Source organism: Pagrus pagrus (assembly GCF_965226575.1).
Source record: "Pagrus pagrus genome assembly, chromosome: 23".
NCBI classification, from domain to species: Eukaryota; Metazoa; Chordata; class Actinopteri; order Spariformes; family Sparidae; genus Pagrus; species Pagrus pagrus.
In genome coordinates, this window is record NC_140205.1 from 16,821,287 (window position 1) to 16,848,413 (window position 27,127).

Consider the following 27,127-nt stretch of genomic DNA (forward strand, 5'->3'; position numbering starts at 1 on the left):
TGCAGGAATGTCAGCTCTACAAAACTGCACCATGGCTGCTAGTGAACAACATTGGATTCTTTGTTAACTGTTTCATATTTGTGTACAGTTAAAAAAGTTCACTGTGACTAAAAAACAACAACACTGTGGCTAGTTTTTGGAGGGATTTTTTCTTACGTAGAAATTAGTTTCAGAGATGGCTAGATACCACTCTTGACAAGATTTATTTATTGTAATTTGCCTGAAAGGACCCTTAATCTTTTAGAGGACCTGCTATAGGAATGGAAAGGACAGTGATCAATACCAAAGAAACATAGCTGCTGATAGGAACTTGTGAAAATGTGTGAATAGAGTAGATTAAAGCAGGGCTTAAAGGGTAACTCCACCAATTTTACACATTAAAGTGTGTTTACAGGTACTGGGGAGTACTACTGCATATGTGAAAAAACTAGTATGAAGCTTTTTGTGGCTCCAGGGGAAGCTGCATGTAATCTTAAAATTGCCTCCAGTGATGTCACTCAGTATCTAAGTTGCATTGTGGGTAATATAGGCCCCAGGTTTTCAAAAAAAACAGTCCACTCCTATAACACTACTGGACTCATTATGGACAGTTTGAGGTGATCAGGATCATGCTATTCAAAAAAGTGCCTACATTACCCACAATGCAACAGAGGCAGCAGAGCGCTAGTGGCTTGTTGTGGTAGCTTGGACCTGACTATCTGGACATCAAGACATATGAAAAGAAAATGCAGTGATGTCTGACATTTTCCAGAGAAGTTTGACGCTAAGACGCTGTTTACAATCCTGGTCAGACATTCAGTTTACACAGGTGTGTGATTCACTACAAGCTTTGTTGATTAGTAAATGGTTCACTTTATTTGATGGTAAATGATTTAAAAATAATAATAACACCATAGAAATCATTGTAAAACCAAATATTTGACATGCTTTTAATATAACTTTTAAGATGCTTTATTATATTTCTTTTATATTTATGATTCTTGACATTTTTAGTAATTTTATCTTTTCTTCTCTCTTACTACGTTGATTGTTATGCACCATAATGCCAAGGCAAATTCCTTGCACAGTATGTGAAAACTACATGGCAATAACCTAAGTCTGATTCTGATTACCCATTCAATTTCAATATATTACATTTTGTTTCTGATCAAATGGATACAATACAAAATTATTTATGTTTGGCTCCTGTCTGTGCTGTCAGTTCTTTTCAGCGCAGTATTCCACAGGCTTTGCAATCACAGCTGGTGATGTGCTTGTAGGTGTACTGTCTGGAAGTGAGGTCGTAGCACTGCAGGGTCACTAATCTCATCTCTGAGCTCTGCTCCTGACAGCATCGGCACTTCTGCGCCACCTGCAGGTGACCGTATAACACCACACTGTTGCAGTCGACCGAGGCACATAGGGGAGAAGGGGAGAGAAGGATAGAAACCGGAGTTAGTATTCAGGAAAGAATTTAAACTTTTGCTGAGTCATGAGTATGACCGCTTATAAAACTCTAAATGTGTTAACACAACCAGTGTTGATAAAAATATCCACATAATGATACATATTGTTACTGAATATTTGAAATGGATTCAATGCCGTTTTCCGCAGTATTGATACACCTTTCCTGCTGGACCTGGACTCACTCTTGTCTCTCTGACAGCGAGTTGACACACACACACATTATTTTTAAAGGTTTAATGTAAAGAAACAAAGCAAATGTTTCTTAAAAGGTGGGATGTTTATTGGTAACTAGAAAATTTGCATTTCCTGCGAAAATACAGTGTAAATGCTGACAGCTGAACTGAGACTGAAAACAAAGCTGAAAAGGCAGAAATGTGAAAAATAATTGCCTGAAATGTCACAAAACTATAAGGCATTGCACTACACTGCTTAAAAACCCTACTCCTACTACAAGTAGTAGTAGTAGTATAAGTAGTATTAGTAGTACAAGTAGTAGAAGTAGTAATAGTAGTAGAAGTACAAGTAGTTGTAGTGATTGTAGTACAAGTAGCAGTAGTAGTAGTAATAGTAATAATACTAGTAGTAGTAGTACTAGTAGTAGTACAAAATGCAGGAGTTTGTTTTGTGAGAGAATGACAGAGAGAGAGAGACAGACAGGAAGACAGACAGACAGACAGAGAGAGAGTTTAAACCAGAAGCAGATCAAGGTTTTAATTTATTAACAGATAAACTCAACAGACAGAGCGTAACATCAGTCCACCAATCAGAACAGAGGAACACTGATTCAAGGATTAGTCTAAGGCTTGTAATTGCTGTGTGAAAGAGACAGAAATGTGGAGAAAGCTGAAAAAACTCAGAAAAATGGCTGCTATATTTACTGCTATTGCATATATATCAACAAATTGAGTGCGAGTTCATGCTTATTTCATTGTTGTAGAGTCAAAAATGAGCAAATTACAGCGATTTACAAAACTGCTTCTGTCTGCTGACTTCCAGAAATTTAGGATCAAAATTAATTGGGGCTTATGAGAGAGCTGGCTGGAGTACTTGTCACTTTAAAGCCTCCAAAAGTGGAGGTCCTGTTTCTGAAATCAGCCCATTAGCTGAAAGATGAGAAGATTTCCTAAATTTTTCTGTCTTATACGTGTATGAGAGGTGAACATTTTGGAATCTACAGAGCAACACAACAAAAAACAAAACTGAAAATAGCAGAATAGAAGAGTTCAGTGTGCGCAGCATCACAGGTGCCCTCACTGACCTCAACGAAATACGCAACCATTAAAAGCAGAAGAGGCCCTTAAAATACCGTAAAACTAAAATTGTCGTAATTTAAAAACTATAAAAGATTTTAAAAAGCTGAGTACAAGAAAAATAGTTTAAAGTCTTGTAACTGCTTTAACGTTTGTGTCAGTCTGTAGATCAATCTATCAAGAAGCACAAGAGTTTCAAAGTAGCATGGGTTTGAAGAGGATTTGAAGATTTCTCCAAAACAATGAATGGGCAAAATTTTGCAGAAAAAGCTTAATATTTTAAAAATGATAAAAGGCCGAAATGCCAAAAGTCAAAGCGGTCATCTCCTTAATGAGCTAAATGTTTTGATAGTTGAACGGTTTATGTAGCCCAAAAGATGCGGAAGGAGTAGCGAGCCAAAAAACGTACGGAAGAGGGAATAATAAAGACATAGATTAAAAAATTCCAGAAGAACAGTAGTGTGAATGGTGAGACATTCACACTAACTTAAGTTTTTATTGCTGTACTTTGCCTTGTTATATTTATCTTTCTGCCAAAATCCAAAAGATCGAGCCCTCAATGTTGTGCAGATTATTCCCCAAAGTAATTGAAAATGGTATTGAAAGTATTTCCTCTCACCTGGGCTCAGACAGGCATTGGCCCTCACACACAGGTATCTGCATGATGGTGGCACAGTTGTCCAGGGTCACGTGGATACTGGTCATCTTCGGAGCACAGCTCTGGTTACCTGGAGTCAGAGGAAATTAATTACAGAGGGTGGCCCGATGAGTGTCAGCAAAACATCTACAAATTTGAAGGTATTTTCCTCTTTAATACGTTTTGAAAGCAGAAAAGTACCAAATCATTATAACTTTCAATTTGGAATTTTAGAACATTTTGAAATGTCAAAATTATGCAAATAGAAAGAAAGGCAGTGTGACACAGTCAGCAGTTGTAAAAGACTTCAGTATATTATCAATTTTGACTTATCTTACATGTAAAGCAGCAGTGTTGGTCATCCCAAATTCTGTCCTCCTGTTGATTAAATCACAACAGCTAGAGGTCAAATTTTTGTTATTCTACCTATGACATGGTTCCAGTGCATCAGCTATTTAAATGCACAGCATGTCATTTTTATCCCTAGTGTGTCTCTAAATCAAAACAGAAGAGTCAGATCATGAGGTTGTTGTCTTCATGGTTAAACAAGAATGCCAGGCAAACAGTGATGAATAATGGTGAGCCATTATATTATAAGCAACACTACAATAGTAAACGATAAATCTAGCTAGTCTAACAACTTTCTTCCTCACTCTCTGACATGTTACCTGGTGTTTTCCACAGAGGTTATAGCAAGAGGGTGTAAAGGGCATGATGAGTTCTCTGGGTGGGAACATTGGTGGAAACATTTGGAATAATGTGACTGCACAAGTCAACAAAATATACTGTACATATATATATATATATATATATATATATATATATATATATATATATATATATATATATATATAAAAAGGTGTAGTTGTTTTTAGAGGTTTTAATGTTGAATTGTTATTGTTAAGTTTTTTTTTTTTTTAAATCCTGCGTCCCCTTTGCCAGCCAATGTTTAATCACGTAGGTAACAAAATGCTTTCTGTCTACACCCAAAGAATATGAATGAACATTTTCTATGTTCCAATTTGCATTTAAGATAAAAGTTTGACTTCAAGAGCAGCTCTGAGCAATACTTACAATATATTTTCATTATAAAACGACTCCTAAACTGGTGGGAAATGCAGAAATGAGTTATGACTTAAGAATTAGGCTTGTAAGATGTTACAGTTATTGATGAAGGAACAGAGTGGAGGGTGTGCAGTACCTCCTGACAGTGTTCTGTAGGACAGACTCTTGTCTCAGTCTGAATACCCTCTTTGGTGCAACTGAATGACATGCAGGGACGAGTGTTGTCCTTCCATCCGTCCCCCACCTACACACACCAAGACAGATATCAACACATTTCACAGTACAATTTTCAATCATTTACATCTAAAATGAAATTCTCCTTTAAGATATAGAAACGTTTATTTGTCATATACAGAAACTGTTGTGAAACTAGACATAACATACCATGTATGTCGTTCCATTATAAGTGCATGTCTTCTCAACTGAAAAATAACACATGAAGTATTAAGTGTGATGAATGGAAAATCTCTAAAATAATATTTAAACCATAATTTTAAAATCTTATGAAGTGCCAGTGCTTACCACAAATCTGATCACCACAACAAGAAGTGTTCACCAATACAGCATTGGGGCTGCACGAAGGAGGTTGCTCTGGAGGTCTTGGAATACACTCCTCCGTGCGAGTCCTATTGTTACATGTACACAGGTCGCAGTTGGACTGCCACACCTCACCAGGCTAGAAGACAGGAACAGAAATGTATTAAGACTCAATAACCCAATCTAGATTTATATATTTTACTACTTTCACATTGATGAGACAAAGATATTTACCAGTCTGGGTTCACCGCGTGACCCTTTACAATCTGATGAAAGGGAAAAACAAACTACATTATCAACATGTTGAAATGGATGTCTCCAGCAAGAACATGTACTGCAATAAGACAGCCAGCAGATCAGAAATCATTGCATTGCCTAAAATTTTCAAAGATTATTTGGTGTGTTAGCCTTATGGCGGTGTTACTCACAGAAACAGTCAGGCACACATATGTTTGAGTGATTTCCTGCCCTCAGCAGGCCGCTGGGACAAAAACAGCCTTCAATGTTGGTCCCGATTTTGGCTCCGGAATGACGCACTCTGTACAGCCAAACCAGGAGAGAAACAGAATTAGTGAAAGTCTTGACAGGGGAAATATTTTGGGTTAAATAGAATGAGAAACAAAAGTGTGGGAATGTAATTTATAATTTGTAAAAGAGAACTTTACAAACCCTCCATAGCAGAAGTCATCCAGCTTTTCATTACATTGTCTGTAAATCAATCCTTCTGGACATGGCACATCTGAAACATGAACAAGAATGCATAAGTTATGAATGTGAGTGTCACATTTAGAAAGAATGCATCACTGACATTTTAACAAATACATCATTACAGTCAAGGTCATAAAACACAAGAAAATGTGCAAATACATACACAAGACAAGAGACAGAACGATACCAGATACATCTTATTTCTGTCTGCGCATCAAATATGACCTAATTTCTTCAGAATCTTGGATGACGTGAACTCCAGATTCTAGATGTATATATGTGATCTCACACTGGGTATTAGATATTCTCCGAACGTGAAATCTGTGGCTGTCATGATAGGAGAGTATCACTATGGATATCATCATATTTGGATCATATCTTGGAATATTGTGGCAATAATATCTCTGGATTTAATCAGTTCATCCTTGAGACCAAGTGCCAAATCTGAAAAAATTCCCTCCAGGCTTTTTCTGAGATATTGCTCTCACTAGAATGAGACAGGCAGGAAACTCCAAAACCTAATGCCTCTAGCCACAGCTATTACCGGCACGGTGGCATAAAAAGGATAAAAGATAAAGTCAAAGTCAAAGTCATCTTTATTGTCAATTCTGCCATATATACAGGACATACAGAGGATCGAATGTTGTTCCCTCAGGCCAGCGGTGTGAAAAAGAGAAAGATAAAAAAAAATAGGGTACATACCACATCTTCCATTAGTCAGTCTTCTCCAGTCAACACAGACACCAACCCCCTTGCATTCTTCAGCAGCTTGCTCCAGTGTAGAGCAAGGACCATTCAGGCATGAATCAAACTCACAGTTCTTCTTTTTAATGAACAAGTCGCTGCTGCAATTTGAAAAGACTCTAAGGGAACAGAATAGATTGATTTTTAGTCAATAGTTCAAAAGCTCACAGCACAAAACAACTCAAAACATACAAAACACAAATGGCAAAGATTAAACAACATCATATACCATCAAAAACAAAAGAATGAATACAGAAAATGATATAGAGTATCGGGAAAACTAGCAAAAATGTGCTGTGCAGTGGCGACTACTGACTACTACTGTGTGCTTGTGTGTAGCTTACGGGTGGTCTAGCAGCTCACACAGTGACCTCTCAGGGCAGGAGGTGGTGGAAGAAGGTGTCCAAGTAGGTACAGGAGTGGTCTCTGGGTGACAAGCTACGTCCATTGGTGCAGAAGCACAGGCAGGTTTCAACGGGTCGTCGTAGAGCCAGTCATAAGCCGTCTTTTCACAGCAGCTGTCGTCCTCAATCTGCCCTCCTTTACGGATGCATGATCCGACACCACATGCACCTGGAGAGAAGATGGAGAGGTGAGCTTTAGTGAAGAAAATGTGTGATCTGATACGTAATATATACCTTTTTATTTGAAATAAACACCCATTCCAGACTGTGCATTAAACAGAGAGGATGGCAGCTTAGTGGCATCTTAAATATCAATAGGAACCATAGCTGGCACCATAATGGTCAAGACAGCTAAATCAGAAAAAGGTTATTCTGGTACCATTATATGTAAAAATCATCCGCTGAAGTAGATTTGTATGTGCCACAGTTAGCTTGTCTTTAGATATTTATTAGTATGCAGTTTGGGAGGAGACCACTCAGTTACACCTGCATTAAGAAATTAATTTGATCAAAAGATTTGATCAAAAGATTTTAAAATATCAACACTCAACAGTATGCACAGAAATGTTTATGTGCTATCATAAAAATGTCCTATCATTTTTATGTCCTACTGTTTAGTTAGCCTGCATGCTAATTTAACAAAGCAGCCGACATGTTCAAAGTTTTTTAACATCTGAAAATCCACTCTACACCGAAAAACACACATGTATAAACGTTGCCACACTCTTGGACCATCCCTTTCAATCCATTACCCACCACACTGTCCTTGGGTGTTGTTGAGGAAGTACTCCATAGCCAGATTGACCACCAGGGTATAAGCCGGGCTGAGGGACACATAAGAGCGGATCTCTGGCAGGTAGATGAACATTTGGTACCCTGTGGTCACAAACCTGAACCCATTCTCCTCATACGGTGGCTCTATGACCACATTGTTCAGTGTGGCCTAGGGCAGATTATATCAGTATCAGTAAAAAATACTCCATTTCACAGAAAAGAAATATGACACACTTATAATAAATGGAGAGTTGAATTATATCCTACCTGTACTGCAACAAAATCTTGAATTATACTAATTCTAGCTGTATTGTTCTGATATTTCAGCATGATGCCCTTGACACAGGAGCCTGGGAATCCTGGGAAACAGTAGAAGTTGTCCACAACAATGGTCAGGTGATGACGTGGTGACTGCTCCTCCACCAGGATGTAGGTGCAGTTTCCCATGAAATCAAAGTAAACACCTTCGAAAGAGACGTAGTGGGGGTCCCCAAATAGTTCACAGCGACCTAGAGACAGTATCGGAAAGGGTAAGAGACATTTGTGCTCCCCACAGGATTGAGTAACCTTGGTGATCCCTCAGTCATTTCTCTAGTATCATAATCCAGTCTTTAGCCTACTCATGTACAATACTTTGATAAGACTAACTATATTACCATTTTCCTCAGCTTTACTTTGTGTGTAGTGGTAATATTTTATGCAAGTCTGGTGTTATAATGACTAATGATGTATTTCAGTTTGATTTAAGGAAATTGAGAGCAGCATTACTATCAGTACTTTCTACTCATAATTTAAATAAAATACCCTGCCTAACCACAAAAACAGAGATTGATATGTGGAGAGTTAAATACAAAGGGGATAAAAGAAAGCTAACAAGAGCAGTGGCAGAGACACACATGGATACACTTACAGTCACACTTCAGCGTTTCACAGCATCCATCTGAGACTTTTGTGACCTGATTTCTTGGGCAGGTGGGAATTGTAGGCTCTGGACAAACCACTGGGGTCAACTCTATTGTCCCATTATTACAAATCTTATTGAAGCAGTCCTCCGTCCACGTCTCATTACAACTCCAGCTTTCTTTCCTCTTCAGGTCTACACACATACACGCTAAACACAATGGCATAGGAAAGTGAGCACAAAAAGGACAAAAACATTGTTTGGGTAATTTAAGGAACTGACTGACAAGAACAGTACATGGAACGTACGTGGGGGAGTCGTTGTTGGAGGATACGTGGAAGGCACAGTTGTTTCAGTGGTAGTTGAAGTAATTGTAGACGTTGTTGGTGGATAGGTGGAAGGCACAGTTGTTTCACTGGTAGTTGAAGGAATTGCAGTCGTTGTTGGAGGATAGGTGGAAGGCACAGTTGTTTCAGTGGTAGTTGAAGTAATTGCAGTCGTTGTTGGAGGATAGGTGGAAGGCACAGTTGTTTCAGTGGTAGTTGAAGTAATTGCAGTCGTTGTTGGAGGATAGGTGGAAGGCACAGTTGTTTCAGTGGTAGTTGAAGTAACTGTAGTCGTTGTTAGAGGATAGGTGGAAGGCACAGTTGTTTCAGTGGTAGTTGAAGTAATTGTAGTCGTTGTTGGAGGATAGGTGGAAGGCACAGTTGTTTCAGTTTTAGTTGAAGTATATGCAGTCATCGTTGGAGGATAGGTGGGACGCACAGTTGTTGGTGGTGGTGGTGGTGGTGTTGGAGGTGCTGTTGGAGTAGAGGTGGAATTGAGGTCTGGTGTTTTGAAAATAGCTTCTGTGAAGGCACATATACTTTCAAATGATGATAAAGTCATGACATTAAATGTAATGGTACTTGAATATAAATCATACTTACTACACTTAGTTGTTCCATTTTCACAGTGGCTGACAAAGATAAGACAGTAAAAAACATGTGATGATTAATCCAACGATAAGGAAAGGTGTACAGATTTTCATATTATGGTTACTCTGAAAATGTAAATATCTAGACATGTACACGTGTACATTAAGAATGGCCCAACTTACCACTTAGTAGAATCTATCAGCACAACTGCCCAAGGCTGAATGATAGTGTCATTAAAATAGCAGGTGCAGTTCCTCAATTCAGTGCATTCACCAGTGTTTTCATCATAGTATGGTGCCTCCTTTGGACAGCGGGGATAGCAGCCTTTTCCAAGAATAAACATTGTTTATTTTATGAAGGTAAATGGCTATTGTGAGCATTAATATGGCCAAGACCTTCACTAGAAGAGCATTCCACTGATATCTAAATTGTGAGGATTTATTCTGAGGACATTCTTTGCTGCAATATGATGAGAATTAGACACTCAGTAACAGTAAGACACTCTTTTCACTTTCTAGATTCAACTGATGATGAACAATTACATTTAGCTGTTACATATGAACACAAGTGAGAGAGTCTTTTTACCTTCTAGCTTGTGAGGTAAATAGTTGCCTTCGCCGCAGGTAAGCATCTTCCCACAGGCTTCATAGTGCCAGCTACACTGGCCTTGCTCATTGTAGTAGTCACAGTAGACCGCTGTGGTTTAAATTATCACAAGTAAAACAGTGACAGTTATAGTTTGTTATAGTTGTGTTTTGCAAACAGTAATAATAATAGTAATAATTAACACACTTATCATCATGTGTATCTTAGGCTATATTGATTACTTCATTTATGTCTTAAATGGTGTCCATGCTTTGCATACAAATAGAAAAATACTTAGATATAGATAAAAACATATGTAAGTGTATAAAGAATTGGAAATACTGAGCAATAAAATTAAGTTGTACTGTACTGCACTGTTTGTGCAATATTATTCAACTCTTAATAACTCTTTCTAAGCAAGAAAGTAAACTAAACAAGAGATGATATATATGTAGCATTCTAAGCATAGCCTGCTGAAAATGTGAGTTATGTTAAAATGCGTCCTGATAGGACATTCCCTTTCATGAAAACTGGTGTCAAGAATTGTCACACTGTCGTTACTGTCACACCGCGGTGAGGGATGTCTTGTCTTGGTGTTTTGTCTTGTGAATTTCATGTTTTATTTTGAAAAGTTACTCTCCTCTCGTTTCAGGTCACTTGCCCTTCCTCCTGTGTCATCGGTCTGACGTCATCCCTGATCCCTGATTGTTTCCACCTGTTCCCCATTACCCCCATGTGTCTTATAGTCCGCGTCTCCCTTTGTCCTGTGCCAGAATGTCTCGTTTGTCCGTGCATCTCCAGCCTCTTGTCCAAGCCTTGTCGTATCTAGTTTTTGATCCTGAATATTCAAGTCAGTATTTTGAGTTTTCCTTTTCGCCTCTTAAACAGAGTGATTTTTTGTTTGATACATTTTCAAGTCGTAGTGGTGAGTTCAGTTTGTTTTACAGTCTTTTCGTTTTCCTCATTTTATGAGTGATTTTGTGTTTATACATTTTGTTAGATCAGATCCAGTGTAGAAGTTTTATAGCCCATTGTTTTCTTCCTCCTATTGGAGCGTTTTCTGTTTAAGTGTCATAGTAATATTCCTCACTAGTGTAGTTAGAGTTGATATTTTTTGTTTCCTCCTTTCGGAGTGATTTTCTGTTGTTTCGCCTTTTGTGCAACCTTGTAGCCTAGTGCCAGAGTTTATAGCCGTTGTTTTATTGCCCTGTTTCAAGAGCTGAAAAGTGATCTTTTCAAAATAAAGCCTGCTTGATTGTTCTCCACTCTGCATCTGAGTCCTATTCTTGAACCAGGCCTGACAGTTACCTACTTTCTTACCATCTGAAATAAAGACATTAATGATTAAAGGAGCTCTATGTAACAATTTTCAGCAGTTTGCATATATATAAATCACTTTTGTATTGGCCATGTGTAAGCAGATTGAATGTGACAACCATCTCTGCCAGTTGCCTATAGAAGTTTGTGGACGATTGTTTGTTTGTTTGTTTGTTTGTTTAATACTGCTGGACTGTGACGGACAATCCAAAGATGTGACTTTGTGTACACTCTCTTGTACCCTCTCTCCACTAACAAAGAGCAACAGTTGCTAATGCTCGCTGATAAATGGAGCCTGCTCCATTTCTAGCTTCCAGTACAACACAGAAGTTCCCCAGAGTCCCTTAGATCTATGAATGTTAGTGGGGAAATAAGTACTGTAACTTACGACACAAATCAGGTGTTCTCCAATTGACACACACATCCTGGTCGCTGCAAGCCTCTGCGTAGGCTGCCACAGCTGTGCAGAAGCCCAGGAACTTGCCTTCAAACTCACAGGAGCAGGACTCCTGCACACAGGCATGGTAGTACGGCTCTGGATCCACCTGGGGATTGCAGAACATCAACAGACCTTTAATCAGCACTCTCTGTGAAGGTCTATTACAGTAAATAGTAGATTTGGATTCAAAAATGTTTAGTGCTGAGTGTAGGTCATTGGATTGTTAGTGATCTAAGTCCCATTAATTCTCCTCCTTACTATCTATGCCACCCTGCTCCCCAAATGTACAGTGATTGAAGACATGCACAGAAATCTTGTGTTATTGGCATGCTAAATATGTAAAATGCATACTTTAAAGTGGCAAGCTTTGAATGTGTCTCCTCTAAGGATCATACAGCGTCGCTCTGCCCAGGCTGAGCAGTAGGAGTTGCGTTCACATGGAAATGTCTCAGTGGTCACATCAGAGCAAGGAGGTGTGGCAGCTTTCCAGCTGTTGCCAAATACCAGGGGACTGGACGCCACTAAAAACAGATTTGTTGGTGTTATTTTGACCACCACGACAAAAGTATTAATGCTTCATAACAACAAGAGAAACCCTTTTAACCTGCTGAGCCACTTATCTTCAGGTCATTCATCTCATTGGAGTCAAAATTTCCACACAGGCCACACACTTTGTTCTGCAGAAGAGATGGTTAAAAAGTATTACATTGTAATTAAAATTGTATTAAAAAGTTCAGAAATTACACTTCAAATTAAAGGAACTGTTGATCTTTATTGAGGATGAATCTATCCATTCTTTGTCAATGCTTAAATATAATTTATGTTCTGCTACTAAGAAAGTGTAAGTGAATGTGTGTATTCATGTGACAAATTGTCTATAAATGACTTTATCATCTAAGTCCTCATCACTCACCCTCCAGCCTTCATGCAGTTTTATAGTGATCCGGGTGTGTTTGTCCCAGATGAGAGTTATCCCGCTACTAGGCACTGAGATTATGATGTACAGTCCCACAGTGTGCATGGAGTAAAGTGGATATTCCTGAAGAGTCCAGCGTTTATGGTTCTGTCTGGTCACCTTCATATCACTCAGTGTGAGGGTGACTATGCCCTTTAAATGACAGCACAGGTATCAATTTTTTATCGCTGATGAAAAAGTTACCAGACTTAACTGGTTCATGACCATTTATCTGCAATAAAATCCAGTCAGTAGCATATTGTTATTTTTTACTGATGTCTGAATGATCTGAGTATGTTGCAACTTATCAAGTGAAAGATGTGGCTGATTGAAGTGTGTGAAGCAATGGGATGAAAAAAAGGTGAATAACTGAGTGGATAGTTAGTCGTATCATTAAGATAATGAAGATAGATAATAAACATGTGGACAAAAGCTCTGTGTTTCAGTGAAGAAAAATGGGAGTGGTCCATCCACCTGCAGGTCAAGGATGATCGAGCGAGAGCAGGTGAGCGCCTCGTCACAGCAGGGTACACTCTCCACTCTGACTGAGAAGGTGCCATTTTTATTTTCACAGCCATCCTGATGTGAAAAGACCAGATATAAAAACATATCATTATGAAAAATATATAAATATATAAATATGACAAATAGGTCAAAGATGTAACATATATAAAATATCCTATACATCCTTGAAAATACCCATATTGAAGGCTGTCTGGATGATGTACTGTTTCACTTGAAGTCAGTGTATTGGAGGTCTACCACGCTTGAGCAAAGAAACATTAATTCTAGTTTTAATGTTTGCTCTCACCTCTACAAGAGTGTACTGACAGTGTCCATCAAAGCGGTACCATTTGGAGTCAAAGGTCTGGTAGTGTCCGTTTCCATAAACTTGACACTTCCCAGGACAAGGCTCATCTTTGCAGTGCCACTGACCCTGACCACAGGTACTGTAAGATAGAGTTTAAACCTTGAAGTGCATCATAGCTTCATTAGCTTTTGGAGAAATAAGATTTTTGAATGAGTAGGAGAGCAGCACTAATGCAGATGTTACCAGGATTTGCAGTTTGTTTTGACGTGCTGTCCTGGGCTGAACACTTTGCCACTGTACACACAGGTGCAGTTGTCCCGAGTAACACAGTTTCCACGGTGATCCTCATACTGGCCATCTGGGCAGTAGCAGCCACTGTTACAAATGATACTGCGGCTCTGGAAATCACACCAAAACAAAATCTTTTAGCTCAAGGAAACATTTTTACGGAAGCCGAGAATGATAATGGGTCGATTATGTTGTTATCTTGAGATAGCAAAGCCTGTTTTCTCGATATAAATCAATCTGCTATCACAAGAAAACAAGCTCTGTCATCTCAAGATAACACAATAATGAACTTATGATCTCGAGATAATGGCATTAAAAAAAATTCACCTTGGGCCGTTCCTTACATTTGACCCATCAAAGTGGGATAAATTGATAAAAAATAAATAAATGGATAACAATACAGACAAAATGGCAAACCATGTACATAAACATAATCTATTGACCTACCACAGGTTTGCTGAGACTGTCACAGGTTTTCTGAGCCGTGTCGACAAGGGACCTGGCGCAATGAACACAGACCGTCCCATTCATGCATCCTGATGCAACAGACAGTTTGACACATTGTCAAGACACTTTTTTGAATTGTTTTTTGCAGGAACAAGAGTTAAATGTGGTTGTTGGGAGTAGCACACAAATTCTGGATGTTTTTGCAATAAGCAATGCTGGAGAATGATAGTTGATTGTTGAGTCTTGTTCCCATGCGTCAGTATTGGATGACCTAGAAATGAGACTTCAACTATCTTACACATTGCACCTTTAACAAATAAATTAAGTTGAAACGATAGAGAAAAGAAGGATGAGCATGATTTTGAAATGCAAATGATGTAAAAAGAATCTATATTTACCACACTCCTCATAACATTGTAGTTCTCCATTCTCACAGTGGCTGAAATAGACACCGTAATGGGTTTGAGATATATCACAACTGGTTATGTAACACAATTGAATAGCATTGGAAAAGATTTGGTTGGGGCAGACAGTGGGTTATACCCTCAGCCACCAGGGCAGTAAATGGATAAATGGTATTTTAGCATTCTAAATGGCTTTAAATACTGATCATCTCACCATTTCCGTCCGTCGACAACAACAGACCCCTGTGGCATTATACCACCATAGTAGTGACAATCACAATCTTCCTTTGGGGTACAGATGTGTTCTTGGTTCAGGTGAGTTCCCTCTGGACAGCCACAGCCCTCCACAGGCTCATCATCCATCCCACAGCGAGGGTCAGGGCCAGACAGGGAGCGGCATGTATGGTTGCATGCTTGCATGTCATAGGAGAATTCTTGGTTCTTCTGACATGTCACAGCTGGGACGTAACATTGTGATTAACAAGAAATACAGCACTGATGACTGAAGTTAGCAGCAGCTGAATGGATTCGATTTAGGCTTTTCAGACCACTTGATATTTTAAACAATTTCAACATTATTCAGTTTCTGTGTACTGCGAACAATAAAGCAGGAGGATGCAGACAGAATGAGTTGTATTTATCAAAGCTGAACTCACTGCAGTTGGTTGCTTTCCTCCAGTCACCGACTACAACCCCCAGGCAGGCGCAGGCTTTGGCATAGCTGGCCAGAGCAACACACAAGCACTGCTGCAAACTGCTGCCACAATTACACGTTCTTTGAATGCAAGCCTGGAAATGAGAAAAGTTTCATGTAAACAGGAGTCGTCATTGTTGTGCCAATGACATTTAATTGCTTAACTCGCCAAGAACAAATTGAGGATTTTATTCGGACTGCAGTCTTGTTACCATGTGGTAGTAATCGGTTGGGATGTGACTATGGCAATCAGCAAATACCCCGTCTGGGTTGTTCAACACAGAGCACTTTTCATCAGCAAATATCTCTGCAAAAACACATGTTGAGACAATGAAATATGTTTACAAACTATTGGGAACTATTTGGTCATATCACAGAAAATTGTGTTCCAGTATCAAAATATAAAATATTCTTTAATGACTATCTGAAAAAAACACATCATCCCTGACATACAGAATTATGGAAAACAAAATATTGAGTATAAATTTCGACAAATATTTTCAAGATTTTACAAGTGCATTAATATGTTACATGTACCATTGTCTTTGTTGATGCAGGTGTTGGGTATGTCCACTGCACAATCACCCACGCTCCAGGACTGAGCAAAAGGTTGAGCTGAGTTCTCGATGATCCCACTAGCGGTGGTGAAATCGTCGGTGGTGTCATTGTTGCCGTTGCCGCAAAGACCTGAAAGACAGACTGGCTATGATTAGAAATCAAACTGGATCATGCCTGAGAGCTCATGGAACAACTAAAAGTCATTACAAAGGTGAACCCCAAATAGAATGGCAATATATCTTGGCTTGTTTGAGAGCCTAACCTGAGGTTATGCCAGTGTGGTTTGTGGGTGGCATGATGTACAGTTGGATTTCAGGAGACATCTGGACTTGCATCTTCATGCCAAAGGATGTGTGGACCTGGACGTACATGGAGGACTGCCAGAAAATCCGAACATCATCTGACAAGAGGTTGGTAAGTGATTGGATGGTTGAGAGAGCAAGCCATTATAGATGGATTACAAGTCTACGAGACATATAACATATTCACTTTAGAGGCCCCATATTGTAGAAAGCAAAATTTACATGTTGTTACTGTTGTTGTTGTTGTTGTTGTTGTTTCTTATAGAGCAGGGGTCCATTTCACAATGCGGGTTCAACAAACTCTGAGTCTAACCTTGAACTCTGAGTTGATCTACTCCGAGATAGGAAACTCTGAGTTTTCGGTTCCAGAACAGCTGATTTGAGTTAGTTTGATCAACTCGGAGTAGTTTCACCTGGAGTTAAGCGCGTGCGCCACAAGTATAAAAAGACAGCATCAATGGAGCCCCGATTCGACGAGTCACCATGGCAACTGGGAAGAGGAGGGCTAAGTTTTTCATCCCACTGGAATTGGAAATATTAATGCGCTCATACGGTGAGTTTGAGCACGTTTTTAGAAGGAAGTGTAACACCGCTGCAGCAGCAAAAGAGAGGGAGACAGCGTGGGAGAACATTGGTGCTCAGGTCAATGCGTAAGTTTAAATGTAGTCCTTTGCAATCACAACAATATTACAGGGGGAAACTGCTTGAGTGGTAGCCTATTAATTTATTTCATTTAGGCGCAATCCCGCGGGGGAGAAGCGCACTTGGCAGCAGCTTAAGATGAAACATAAAAACATTGTTCAAACAGGAAAGACCTCGGCATAATCTCATGGGGGTACTTCTTGATTTTTTGATTTTGATCATGTTTTACATTGTAAAGTAAATATTAAGTGGCTGTTTGACTGTACAGTTGTTTTATCCCCAACATAATGCTGTTTTCACACACATAAATGTCTTCTCATCTATATCATGTTCTGTTAAATAATTAAGCCTATTTAAACTAACACAGACTTCTACTCAGCCAACAGAAAGAAAGAAGATGCCTGTAAAACGGGTGGTGGCCCAGCACCGCCACCTCTAACAGAGGCAGAGGAGCCGGCCCTAAGCCAGAATTTAGGAAGGCCAGTGGCTGAGGGAATCCCTGGAGGGAGCTCACCCCCCAAGACACAAGTGCTTTTATAAAATGCAATATGCCTATATATATATATTTTTTTAAGCCTATTCATAAAAATATTTATTTCCCTTTCATGACTTTTTTTTTACTTTTGTAAAGTGCTCTGCATCTCCAACGTTGTATAAAAAACTCCTATTTGCAAAAAAACGCAGCGCAACACACAATATCTGCTGGGATGTGAGAGCATGACTTCAGTTGGTATATTGGAAATATAAGGATGGATTAGGTTGTGTATGTAAATGATGGACTGTGGGGTGAAACGGTACTGCTCAAAAAGATAATTGTCTGGAAATGCAAGGACATCTATGCGCGGTCTTATAATCATCTCCCGACAAATATTTAATTCTCTGCGCAGTAATGCTGCACCTTCATCCACGGGATCATTATCAAAAGGACATGCCATGGTAGTGAAAATAGTCGCCACCTAATATAACTTCTAATGTCGCCTACTGACTGATTTTTGCAATGATTTTCTCAAAAAACAGACGGCAGAACTATATTACGCCAAAACTCGCCTGCTGACTGAATGAATGAGGAAATCAAATACCGTGTGTGGCTGAAAGAGGGCGGAGACAGAGAGAAACTCGAGGTTTGTTGAGAAAAACCTGGTCCCGACCAGGTTAGGTTCATAGAGTATGTTACCATGGTAACTGACCGAGAGCTTAAGTTACCTCTCTCTGTGAAACAGGCTGGAGTTACCCCTCTTTCTCTGGTTTGAGTTACCTCCCTTTATGAAACGGAAAACTCAGAGTTTCCCTCATTTCAGGGTTAACAGACTCAGAGTTTTCACTAAACCTGCTTTGTGAAACGGACCCCAGATCTAGCTGCTATTTACACTAAATCCTGGGACAGGATCAAAACTTTCAATCCATGAAGAAATGCACACAGCCTTTAGCTGTGCCCCCAGCACAGCCTCGGTTTAAAAAAAAGAAGCAAAAAAACAGGCAGCACTTATGCAGAAATATGGTGGGCAGTGCCTGCTCAGGCCTGTTAGAGCTGACCAATTGAAGCAGACTGGGCTTTTTGGGAGGGGGGCCTTAAAGAGACACTAAAACCCAGCGTTCAGACAGAGGCTGAATAGAGGTGCTGCAGCAATGTTTCTAAACATTAAAGCATCAACAACAATTATTCCCATTGTTTTTACCAGACTCATGAAGTTCAGTGATCTCCTCTTCTCCGATTTTAATCACGTCTTGTGAAAAAGTATACTTGTCCTGCAAATCCAAACAAGGAGCACATTTATATTAAATGACCACACACTACTCTTGATTGACATTTGTTCAATATTTGATATTGTTTTAAATTCAACCCTCAAAGTCTGCTTGTACCTGAAAAAGCTGAAAAACTACTTTTTCCAGAGAGGGTGCCTTTTTGGAAAACCGAATAATTATTGTCCAGTTGAGACCCTTAAATGAGATTAAAATGGCAGTTAGTATTATAAAAAAAAGACAACATGGGTTGGTATTAAATGTCAGGGTGGTGGAAAAAAATCACCTTTGCGGCCACATATGTACATTTTCCAGGGAGGACATATTCTTTGCCATCAAAAGTTGTTACATACTGCCCCTCTATGATACATTTGGCTGGGCACATATTTTCTGAGCATCGCCATTTCCCACCGTCACATATACTGTGAAGAGAATGAGGAAGTTCAATGTTTTTATTTTATTCATGCATATACAGTATATATATATATATATATATATATATATAATATAATAGGAAATACATATATATATATATATATATATATATATATATATATATATATATATATGTATATTATATATATATATATATAATAGGAATTCGCAATTCGGGTATATTCCATAAGCATCAAATCTGTTTACCATGACTGACACTTTGTGCTGCGTGTGTCTCCGGTTGAGTAGCTCTTGTCAGCAAACACACAGGGGCAGCTGGACACATTCACACAGTGGAAGCCGTCTGCTTGATCATTAAGCACCTTACCTACAACACAAATGAATCAACCATGTATTAAGGTTCTTGTAGGCTGAAGAAGCCCTATCACAACAGTGGCAGACAGGTGAAGGGCTCACCCTTTGGGCAGACACAGGTGCTGATACAATCCTGGTTGGAAAACCTGGGGTTAGGGTTGGAGCAGCTGGGAACAAAGGCCGGACCCTCTTCATAAATCAGGTCTCCTGGACAAATCGGTTCGTCTGCGTTCACCCACAGAAACAGACAGTCACAAATCAATCATGAAATAACTGAAACATACATTTGAGCCATTATTAAGAGTTTTGAAGTCTAGTTTCAAAGAGCACCTACCGCAATTTGTGATAGATCTCCAATTGTTCCAGATATAGGTGGTGTTTTCGCACTGTTGGACAATCGCTTTGAAGAAAGCACAGGCGATGTCTTTGTTCATTTCATATTCGTAGATGTTCTTTTCACATAGGTCCCTATAATGAGGCACCCTGGCTTGCAGACATTGCACGGCCCTGGAAATGAAATTTCTGCATTCCTACAAATATCATCAGAGAAACCAACTCAACATCGGGAACTGTAACATACTGTATGTAAATTGAAACTGTAAAAAACTGTTTAAGTATGACACAAGTACAATTTAAAACTGACATAGGCTATGATATAACATCACATTAGAGGTTTGAGTGTGAGAAAGACAAAGAAAGTACATACAGAGCAGAAGTGTCAACAGCAAACGTGTGAGCACTGTATCATCACAACAACTAACTTACTGTATTCCTTTCAGACATAGGATCTCGTGTTTGACATTTGTCGTCAGCAAGCATGCTCTCCATGACCACCTTCTGGTTGTCTATATTCACAAAAAAATGTCATTCTTGGAGCAAAGGGTAAACAAAATGTGTGCATTCCTTTGACTGGCTACATTATAACGAGGACAAAAAGCAGACAATCTCTAAGAAGCTTTTTGGAACATTTAGGCTCACTTTGTATCAATTTTACACCAGTTTCACTAGACTAGAATTGTTTTTCTATATTTAAAGCAGCTACAAGGAAATTTTACTTCTGTTGATTCTGTCTCTTTCAGGAACCCAAAATGCCAACGGCCAAAGGTCAAGGCTCCTTCCATCGATCCCAGTTGAATCCCCTTTGAAAGACACAATATGTTATTATACCCTCATCATGATTATCATTTAAACATACGATTACTTATAATTTTCAGGTTTTTTCAGTTTCCTGTCATTTTTTAGTTTAGTTATGTTTAGGAAAACATTGTTGGGTTTAAATAGACCCTTTCACAATAATAAACACATCTTTGAAAGGATAACTTCTAATATGTGCACATGTTTCCAGTCTTTTTCCCCCGAGTGGCAAAGCTATGACATAATAAATTGTGATTGGTCAGTTTCAGTGATGGTCCTGAAACAATATTAGTTCTAGGAACAAAGATTAACATGGCGATATCAGGGTACGGCCTGTTTGTGTTGCTGTAATGTCAAAATGGTGAAACAAAATAAACTTAGACCTGGTTTCCATGTAATCCTATCCATTCCTCATATCAGTTGCTCAGTAATAGTCATTTTCTTTAGAAAGTTAAGTTATCAATATCCCCGAGAAATTCCAACCCAGTGACAAACATTAAAAGTAACTATAATAATCATAGAAATAGCCAGTCTTCTGGCTGATGCTCTTATTTGTAAGTCGTGTAGAGGTATCAGTGCTAAATTGAGACTGTTTCATAAACAGTTTAAAGCTACTTATGTTGTTATGTCAATAAGTTATTTAAACCTTATCTATAGCCTAATAACCACAAATTGTACTTCTCCTATCAGCAATGCTGTAAGTGCTACTACTCCTACTAAAAGTACTGCTGTGAATGTTACTACTGCTTTACTACAACAATCCTGCTATAAATCCTACTATAATCCAATCCTTTGGGTATAATACCTGTGTCATTGTGTTTTCCACACAGTCCGGTCATGTCGGTGCTCAGCTCCTGCTCCAGCTCCACCTTTACAAGGTTCAAAGAAATGGGTTAGGTCTCTGGTGTATGTGTGCTGTATGTTATCAACCTATATGTAGTGTCAGTGTCCTCTCACCCACACAGCGTCTATTCCTCCAGGTACATTGTGCCAGGTGACTGACAGAGGAAGCAGAGAGCTCTTCAGTCTGGTGTAGATGCCGTAGTGAAATATATGCTGGTAGGTGTGATCGTATGGCAGGGAAACACTGTCGACAAGTAAACGTACACAGATATTAGTACAGATACAGACAACAGGGGTTCTCACAGTGGGTTTTAAAGATACATACATACAAAATCACTCAAAAGAAGAGTTCACCCAAAATCATTATCTATTCATCCCATGTCAACTGAAAGTCTGCAGTCCAGTGTGTAGGATTTAGGGACTCAGAGGCAGATATGGGACATCATTTTGAAATAAACTGAAACTTTGTTAATATTTTATGCTATCATTAGTGCGTAATCACTTGATCAAAAATCTTCTCACTTCCTCAACTTTGATCAGAAAAGATGATACAGTTGGTAATGTATTATTACTCTGCCCACCTTGCCCAGTCAAGTCACCTTCAAAATGTAGCAACTTGCCGTAATACTCTGTTTGTTTTCATTTAACTTGACTGAGAATAGAAAATCTATTAATAATGCATAGTGTCAAAGCCCCAGAGTCAAAGCTAATGATTAACTAACATTGATAACATCACACCTGGCAGTGTAGCAGAGAATGAGTTAGTGATTTGTGTCTTTGGGCCAAACACTCACCTGCTCGCACCCTTACTGTTGTTGGTGAGGCTTAATAATGTGAATTATTTTAAGGCTATAATCTTTGATCTAAACAAATAATGGCTATGAGGATGTGTGATCAGAATAAACTTTATTTGGTCTCCCTTGGCTTCAGTTTCCCTCTGATCACACAGTATGAGGGTTGGGCCCAAACCTTTTCCTCTCCACCTGGATGCTTCCATTCTGCAGAACGGTCCTGACTTTGTTGATGATAATCTCGACTTGGACCACCAGCCCGCTGTCACCTCGCCGTATGGTAATATCACATTCCACCCGGTTGTGGGTGAAGTGAGTGAAGGTGAACGGGCAGTTGGACCGCACATAGAAACTTGAACCGTTGAAGGGCTGGATGACACCGCTGCCAAACGTCTTGCAAGTGTCTGGTCACAATAAAGGTCAATTCACTTAACAGACAATGGCTGAATGACATGATTGACGTTAATACTGAAGGATAAATCAATGACATTATTTTGGTATGTTGGAATTAAAATGTTGCTGTCAAAATGTCATCTGTGTCCTTAATTCAGAACTCAATAATGAAATCCACTAACTTTGAATTACTTTTTTGTAGTAGTATGTATGAAAAACTTTTTAATGAGTAAACCAAATGATCAATTATTATTTCATCACCTGGAAAAAGTAATCAGTAAAATGAGCTGATCAAGATCCAGCATTGAGTTATACTCACATTTCTGAGTTTGTGTTGTTGTGACCGATTCCCCCGTCCATAAAACTAGGAGAGAAATATAGCATCAAGGTGCAAGTTGACCCTTATTATTCATATTAAATACTCTTTTTATTATAATTACTCACTCTGTCACTCAGTATTTCATTACTGGTAATGGTGTTTTGCATTAAACTTAAAAACAAACATTAAAACCTTGAAGTTAACATGAATAATATAAAAAATATGAATATTGAATAAAAGTACAACTACTTTGGATACAATATTTAATATTAGAGAAAATAAAGATGTGTAAAAGTAAACTCCCCAGCTCTGTTGTTCACATGTTATTGTAAATGAATGACTTAAAAGATGAACATTTCTTGGAAAAGCAACATAAACTAATTCATTTCTACAACCACCTTTCCTAATTCCCAAAGTGGATCCAAAGTCTGTAATGTTGTTAAGGTTATATGCAATGGAAATCTACTTTTAGTATCAGTATTAAAAAAAAGGATCCTTATTATAACATCATTGTAAATATTGGTAAAAATAGCTGAAAAGTGCATTAGATGATTGTATTATTATTACTGCTTGAATGTGTAAGAAGCATTTTTGTGTTGTAGCTGCTTCCAGTGGAGTTAATTTAAAATACTTTATACACTGTTGAGTAATTCATCTACAGTTATTATATATTTTAAGCTGCTTTTGTGTGTAAAACTCATAATTTGTACAGTAACTTTTTTACAAAATATGTTAAATAAATGAAGTTGAGTAAAAGAAACAACATTTATTTTTTAATTGAAGTGTAGTAAACATGAAATGGAAATACCCAAGTACCTCAAAATTCTACTTAAGTCCACTAATTGATTACATGTTCTTTTTTATTATTATTGCAGCTCTCAATGTCACAAAAATGCACATTACTTTTCCTCCTCCAGTCTTCTTTAATTCAACTTCTGTAAATAAAACTGTAATAAAAACCTTTGGAAACAACCATGAAAAACAACAAAACATTTTATAGAATATGAAAAATGTTAAATATTGCAGCCTTACTTTCTTTGCTATTTGCTGCTAGGTTGCTTGCTTGCTCAAATGATTAAATGGTACCTGAGGAGAGTGAAAACCAGGCAGCCAGCATCCACCGCTGTGAGGTCATGATGTCTGATGCTCCCTTGCTGCAGGAGAGCAGGAGGAACTGCACAAAGAGCCCACCAGATGGCTTATATAGGCAGTGTCCATACACAAGCACACACACACACAGATAGTTGTGTGTGTGACATGGTGTGATGAACAACCCACTCATAGACGTGCACACTCACGCACTCCTGCTTTAAGTTCTTTCAATGAGATTACCGGGACACTAGAACAAGAAAGACAAACAATTGAAAATTAAACTACGTGCTATAATTTATCAGAAACATAGAACATATAGTGTATCCTGCTTATCATGTTGCATTTATAAATAGATTTCATATCAGAGCAGTTCCTCTGATACATAGTATCCCCATGCGAAAATTGTGAGTGTGTGTGTGTGAAGGAGAGGTAATTAGGTCAGAATGAGGGCACAAACAATGTCTGGAAGAGTGGACATCGAAACATGAGTTTGAAACTTGAGCGTGTTGCTCACCCTCTTGCTTCCTGATGGAAATTATAACACCTGATTAATATCTGTGCCATCAACCTCACACATAATGGGTAAAACATTAAACGCCGTATTATGAACAAGGAGGGACCACATCTCACTGGTTGACAGAGGACAATTGGACAATGAGAAAATGAGGACTGCCAGGGTGCATGAACCAGGATGTAGCTAGTTGTTTTTCTACATGAGAACTGGGGGAAAAACCCTGTCTTAATGTTCAAAGATGTGTTCTGCAGCTTCTCAGATTTCTTTTCAGGCTTAGACTATACTTACAGCTGCAAACTGAGTCAAAATCAGTGAGCTGGTAAAAGGATTAAGAGACTAATCAACAGCAGGCTGCATTAAAGCTGAGATAAAAAACAAAAACACCACCTGTCGATCAGGATATTACATTCTTTTAAGAACTCCTATAGTGTGTCCGTATCGGTAAGAATGACCTTTAATGCATAAAAGTAAACTTTAACTAAAAATATAAGTCAACTATAACTGTGTTAACGTAGCATTGGTTGAAGATAAAACTAAATTCAAATGCAACTAGTCTTTTAAGCAGGTAAACGCTTGTAAAACACAACAAAATACTATATCAATACAGTTATTTGGCTTGTTGCTGAACCAGAAGCAGCCCTTAAACCTCTAAAATATTGCTTCTCCTGACTTGTTATCACGGTTAGTGCTAATAAATAACTTTTCTTATTAACCTAGGTCACTCTATGTAACAGAAACAACCTAGCATATTACAAATGTCATCATATCAAATATCAGCCTAACTGATTGTTGTAATTTGATACTTGATAGTGATATGAATTTCTAACCATCAACCAAACATTTGACTTTCTTTTTTATTTAAAGCTTCATTAAAAAAATTTAAAAAATCACTAAGCACCAGAAGAGCTCTGAGCCAAGCTAACCGACACACACTCCTGGTATTAGCGCACTAAAAGGCTAACGTTTCAGCAGGCTGTAATGCAGACAGGTTACTTAGCAGAGCAACATTACCATGCCTTTGGAGTCATGTTTCTGTCTACTGGCAAAAATAAGTCTAAAGTGTCACTTAACTCTTCAACCTAGTTTGGTCTTCATAAATTCCTGAGAAAAAAAAAATAGCCGTGTCCAGCTAGCTTTTCAACTTTTTCACCGGGTAGCTAGCTGCTAACTTTGTCTGCCTGCTGTTCAGTACTGGGCAGCTAGCACAGTGTTTATCAGAGCTGAAATCATGGTTAAAGAGAGCAGAGCTGCTCACCAAATGTCTCATAAAACAAAAACAGTGAGATTTAATTGGCTTAAAAGTTCTGTGGAACTGCAGAAGTGGGTAAGCATACTTTGATTTGATTTTAAGATAAGTTAGTGTGTCATTTTAGGTTGGACAGATGTGTTGGACTTTTAATTCAGTCAGATAGTCTGTATAAAGTATTCTGGGTGTGCATGCAGTTTCCATGGTGTAATGGTTAGCAATCTGGACTTTGAATCCAGTGATCTGAGTTCAAATCTCAGTGCAACCTATCGGGTCACTGGTGGTGTGTGAAGGAAACCAAACCATTAGAATTTATTGTAACATGACCACCAGTTTGCAATTGCTCACAACCAGGCAGTGTTGAGCTAATACATAAACTATCATTGAAAGTGCTGGTATGTAAGAAAAGTAATGGAATTTAAGAGTAGCACTGTAAACATGCGTACTGGTCCACTTCAGAAACTGCTTCTGAATATTACTTGATTATCCAATGATAGTTGAATAATAGTAGTTGATACACTACAATTGCTTTTCTTGCATGGATCAATAATAGAAAAAGCCATGTGAGTGTTAACCGTTAACCGTATAGTCACTGATTATGTGTCTGTTGTATGGTTTATATAACGTGCATTCTGATCATATATGATTCTGATAGTTGTGGTTCCATGGTGTAATGGTTAGCACTCTGGACTTTGAATCCAGTGATCCGAGTTCAAATCTCGGTGGAACCTAACAGAAAGCAGACGATGTGGCAAAAGTCAGGTTGTTTTGAGGAAAACCCTGAGTTTTGGCCCCTATAGTAGAAAGATAATGGGTGCAGCCTGACCATTCTCCAGCATGGTGACCACTGTGTAGAAAGATCTAGCTATGCAAACTTCAGCGAAGGTACTAAACAACACTACACAGGAATGTGTCAGTCTCCGAAAGATAAATAAATCGATCAGAGGAGCATTATTCAATTTCTAAACACGAGGGGGCAGAAAAAGTAGATAAATTAGCATTAACACAGTTGTTTTCAGTTTAAATTCTATCACCTATTTTCTTTCGTTTAGGTTCCACTGAGATTTGAATTTGGATCACTAGATTCAAAGGCCAGAGAGTGAACCATAACACCATGGAAGCACTATAATGCTATTGCACAAAGCCAAGTGCTATGTCTTTCAACAACGCTAATCTAAATTAAGTAATTCTAGAGATAGCTTTGCAGCAAAAGCTGAGCCATGATACTCAATATCAACAAAAGAGTGGAAAGTAATATACAGGCAAGCAGAGAAGAGTATGAAGCAGCCACACACCGGGCACGAAGATCCCACCACAGAAAGAACACTGCAGCATTTTGGATGTGTCCAGCAGCAGCGGGCCATATGGAAGCATGAGAGATCAAGCATGGAAATATTCAGGGCAGATGTTTGGCAGAACTTTGACAATGAGCAATTTAAATTAAATTGATTCAACCAGTACTAACACAGAAGATTACACA

The 27,127-nt window shown here is 38.6% G+C and overlaps 1 protein-coding gene across 1 annotated transcript; it reads right to left on the reverse strand.

Annotated features, from left to right (window-relative positions):
* Nucleotides 1-949: 949 nt before the first annotated feature.
* On the reverse strand, nt 950-26,486 carry LOC311252802 (mucin-5B; the record flags this gene model as incomplete). Its single annotated transcript, XM_084346341.1, is given in 41 exon segments — nt 950-1,376; nt 3,316-3,424; nt 3,672-3,711; nt 4,535-4,642; nt 4,783-4,820; nt 4,921-5,074; nt 5,170-5,201; nt 5,364-5,473; nt 5,605-5,674; nt 6,346-6,506; nt 6,732-6,960; nt 7,548-7,734; nt 7,833-8,074; nt 8,476-8,676; nt 8,775-9,266; nt 9,396-9,424; nt 9,566-9,707; nt 9,969-10,079; nt 11,706-11,721; nt 11,723-11,830; nt 12,076-12,245; nt 12,329-12,401; nt 12,638-12,832; nt 13,154-13,258; nt 13,491-13,629; nt 13,734-13,888; nt 14,226-14,314; nt 14,624-14,664; nt 14,844-15,087; nt 15,286-15,418; nt 15,536-15,630; nt 15,861-16,010; nt 16,144-16,281; nt 18,502-18,571; nt 18,852-18,987; nt 19,208-19,328; nt 19,418-19,540; nt 21,255-21,318; nt 21,407-21,536; nt 22,262-22,487; nt 26,474-26,486. Coding segments are annotated over 41 exon segments (5,358 nt in total). The 3' UTR covers nt 950-1,207.
* Nucleotides 26,487-27,127: the final 641 nt, after the last annotated feature.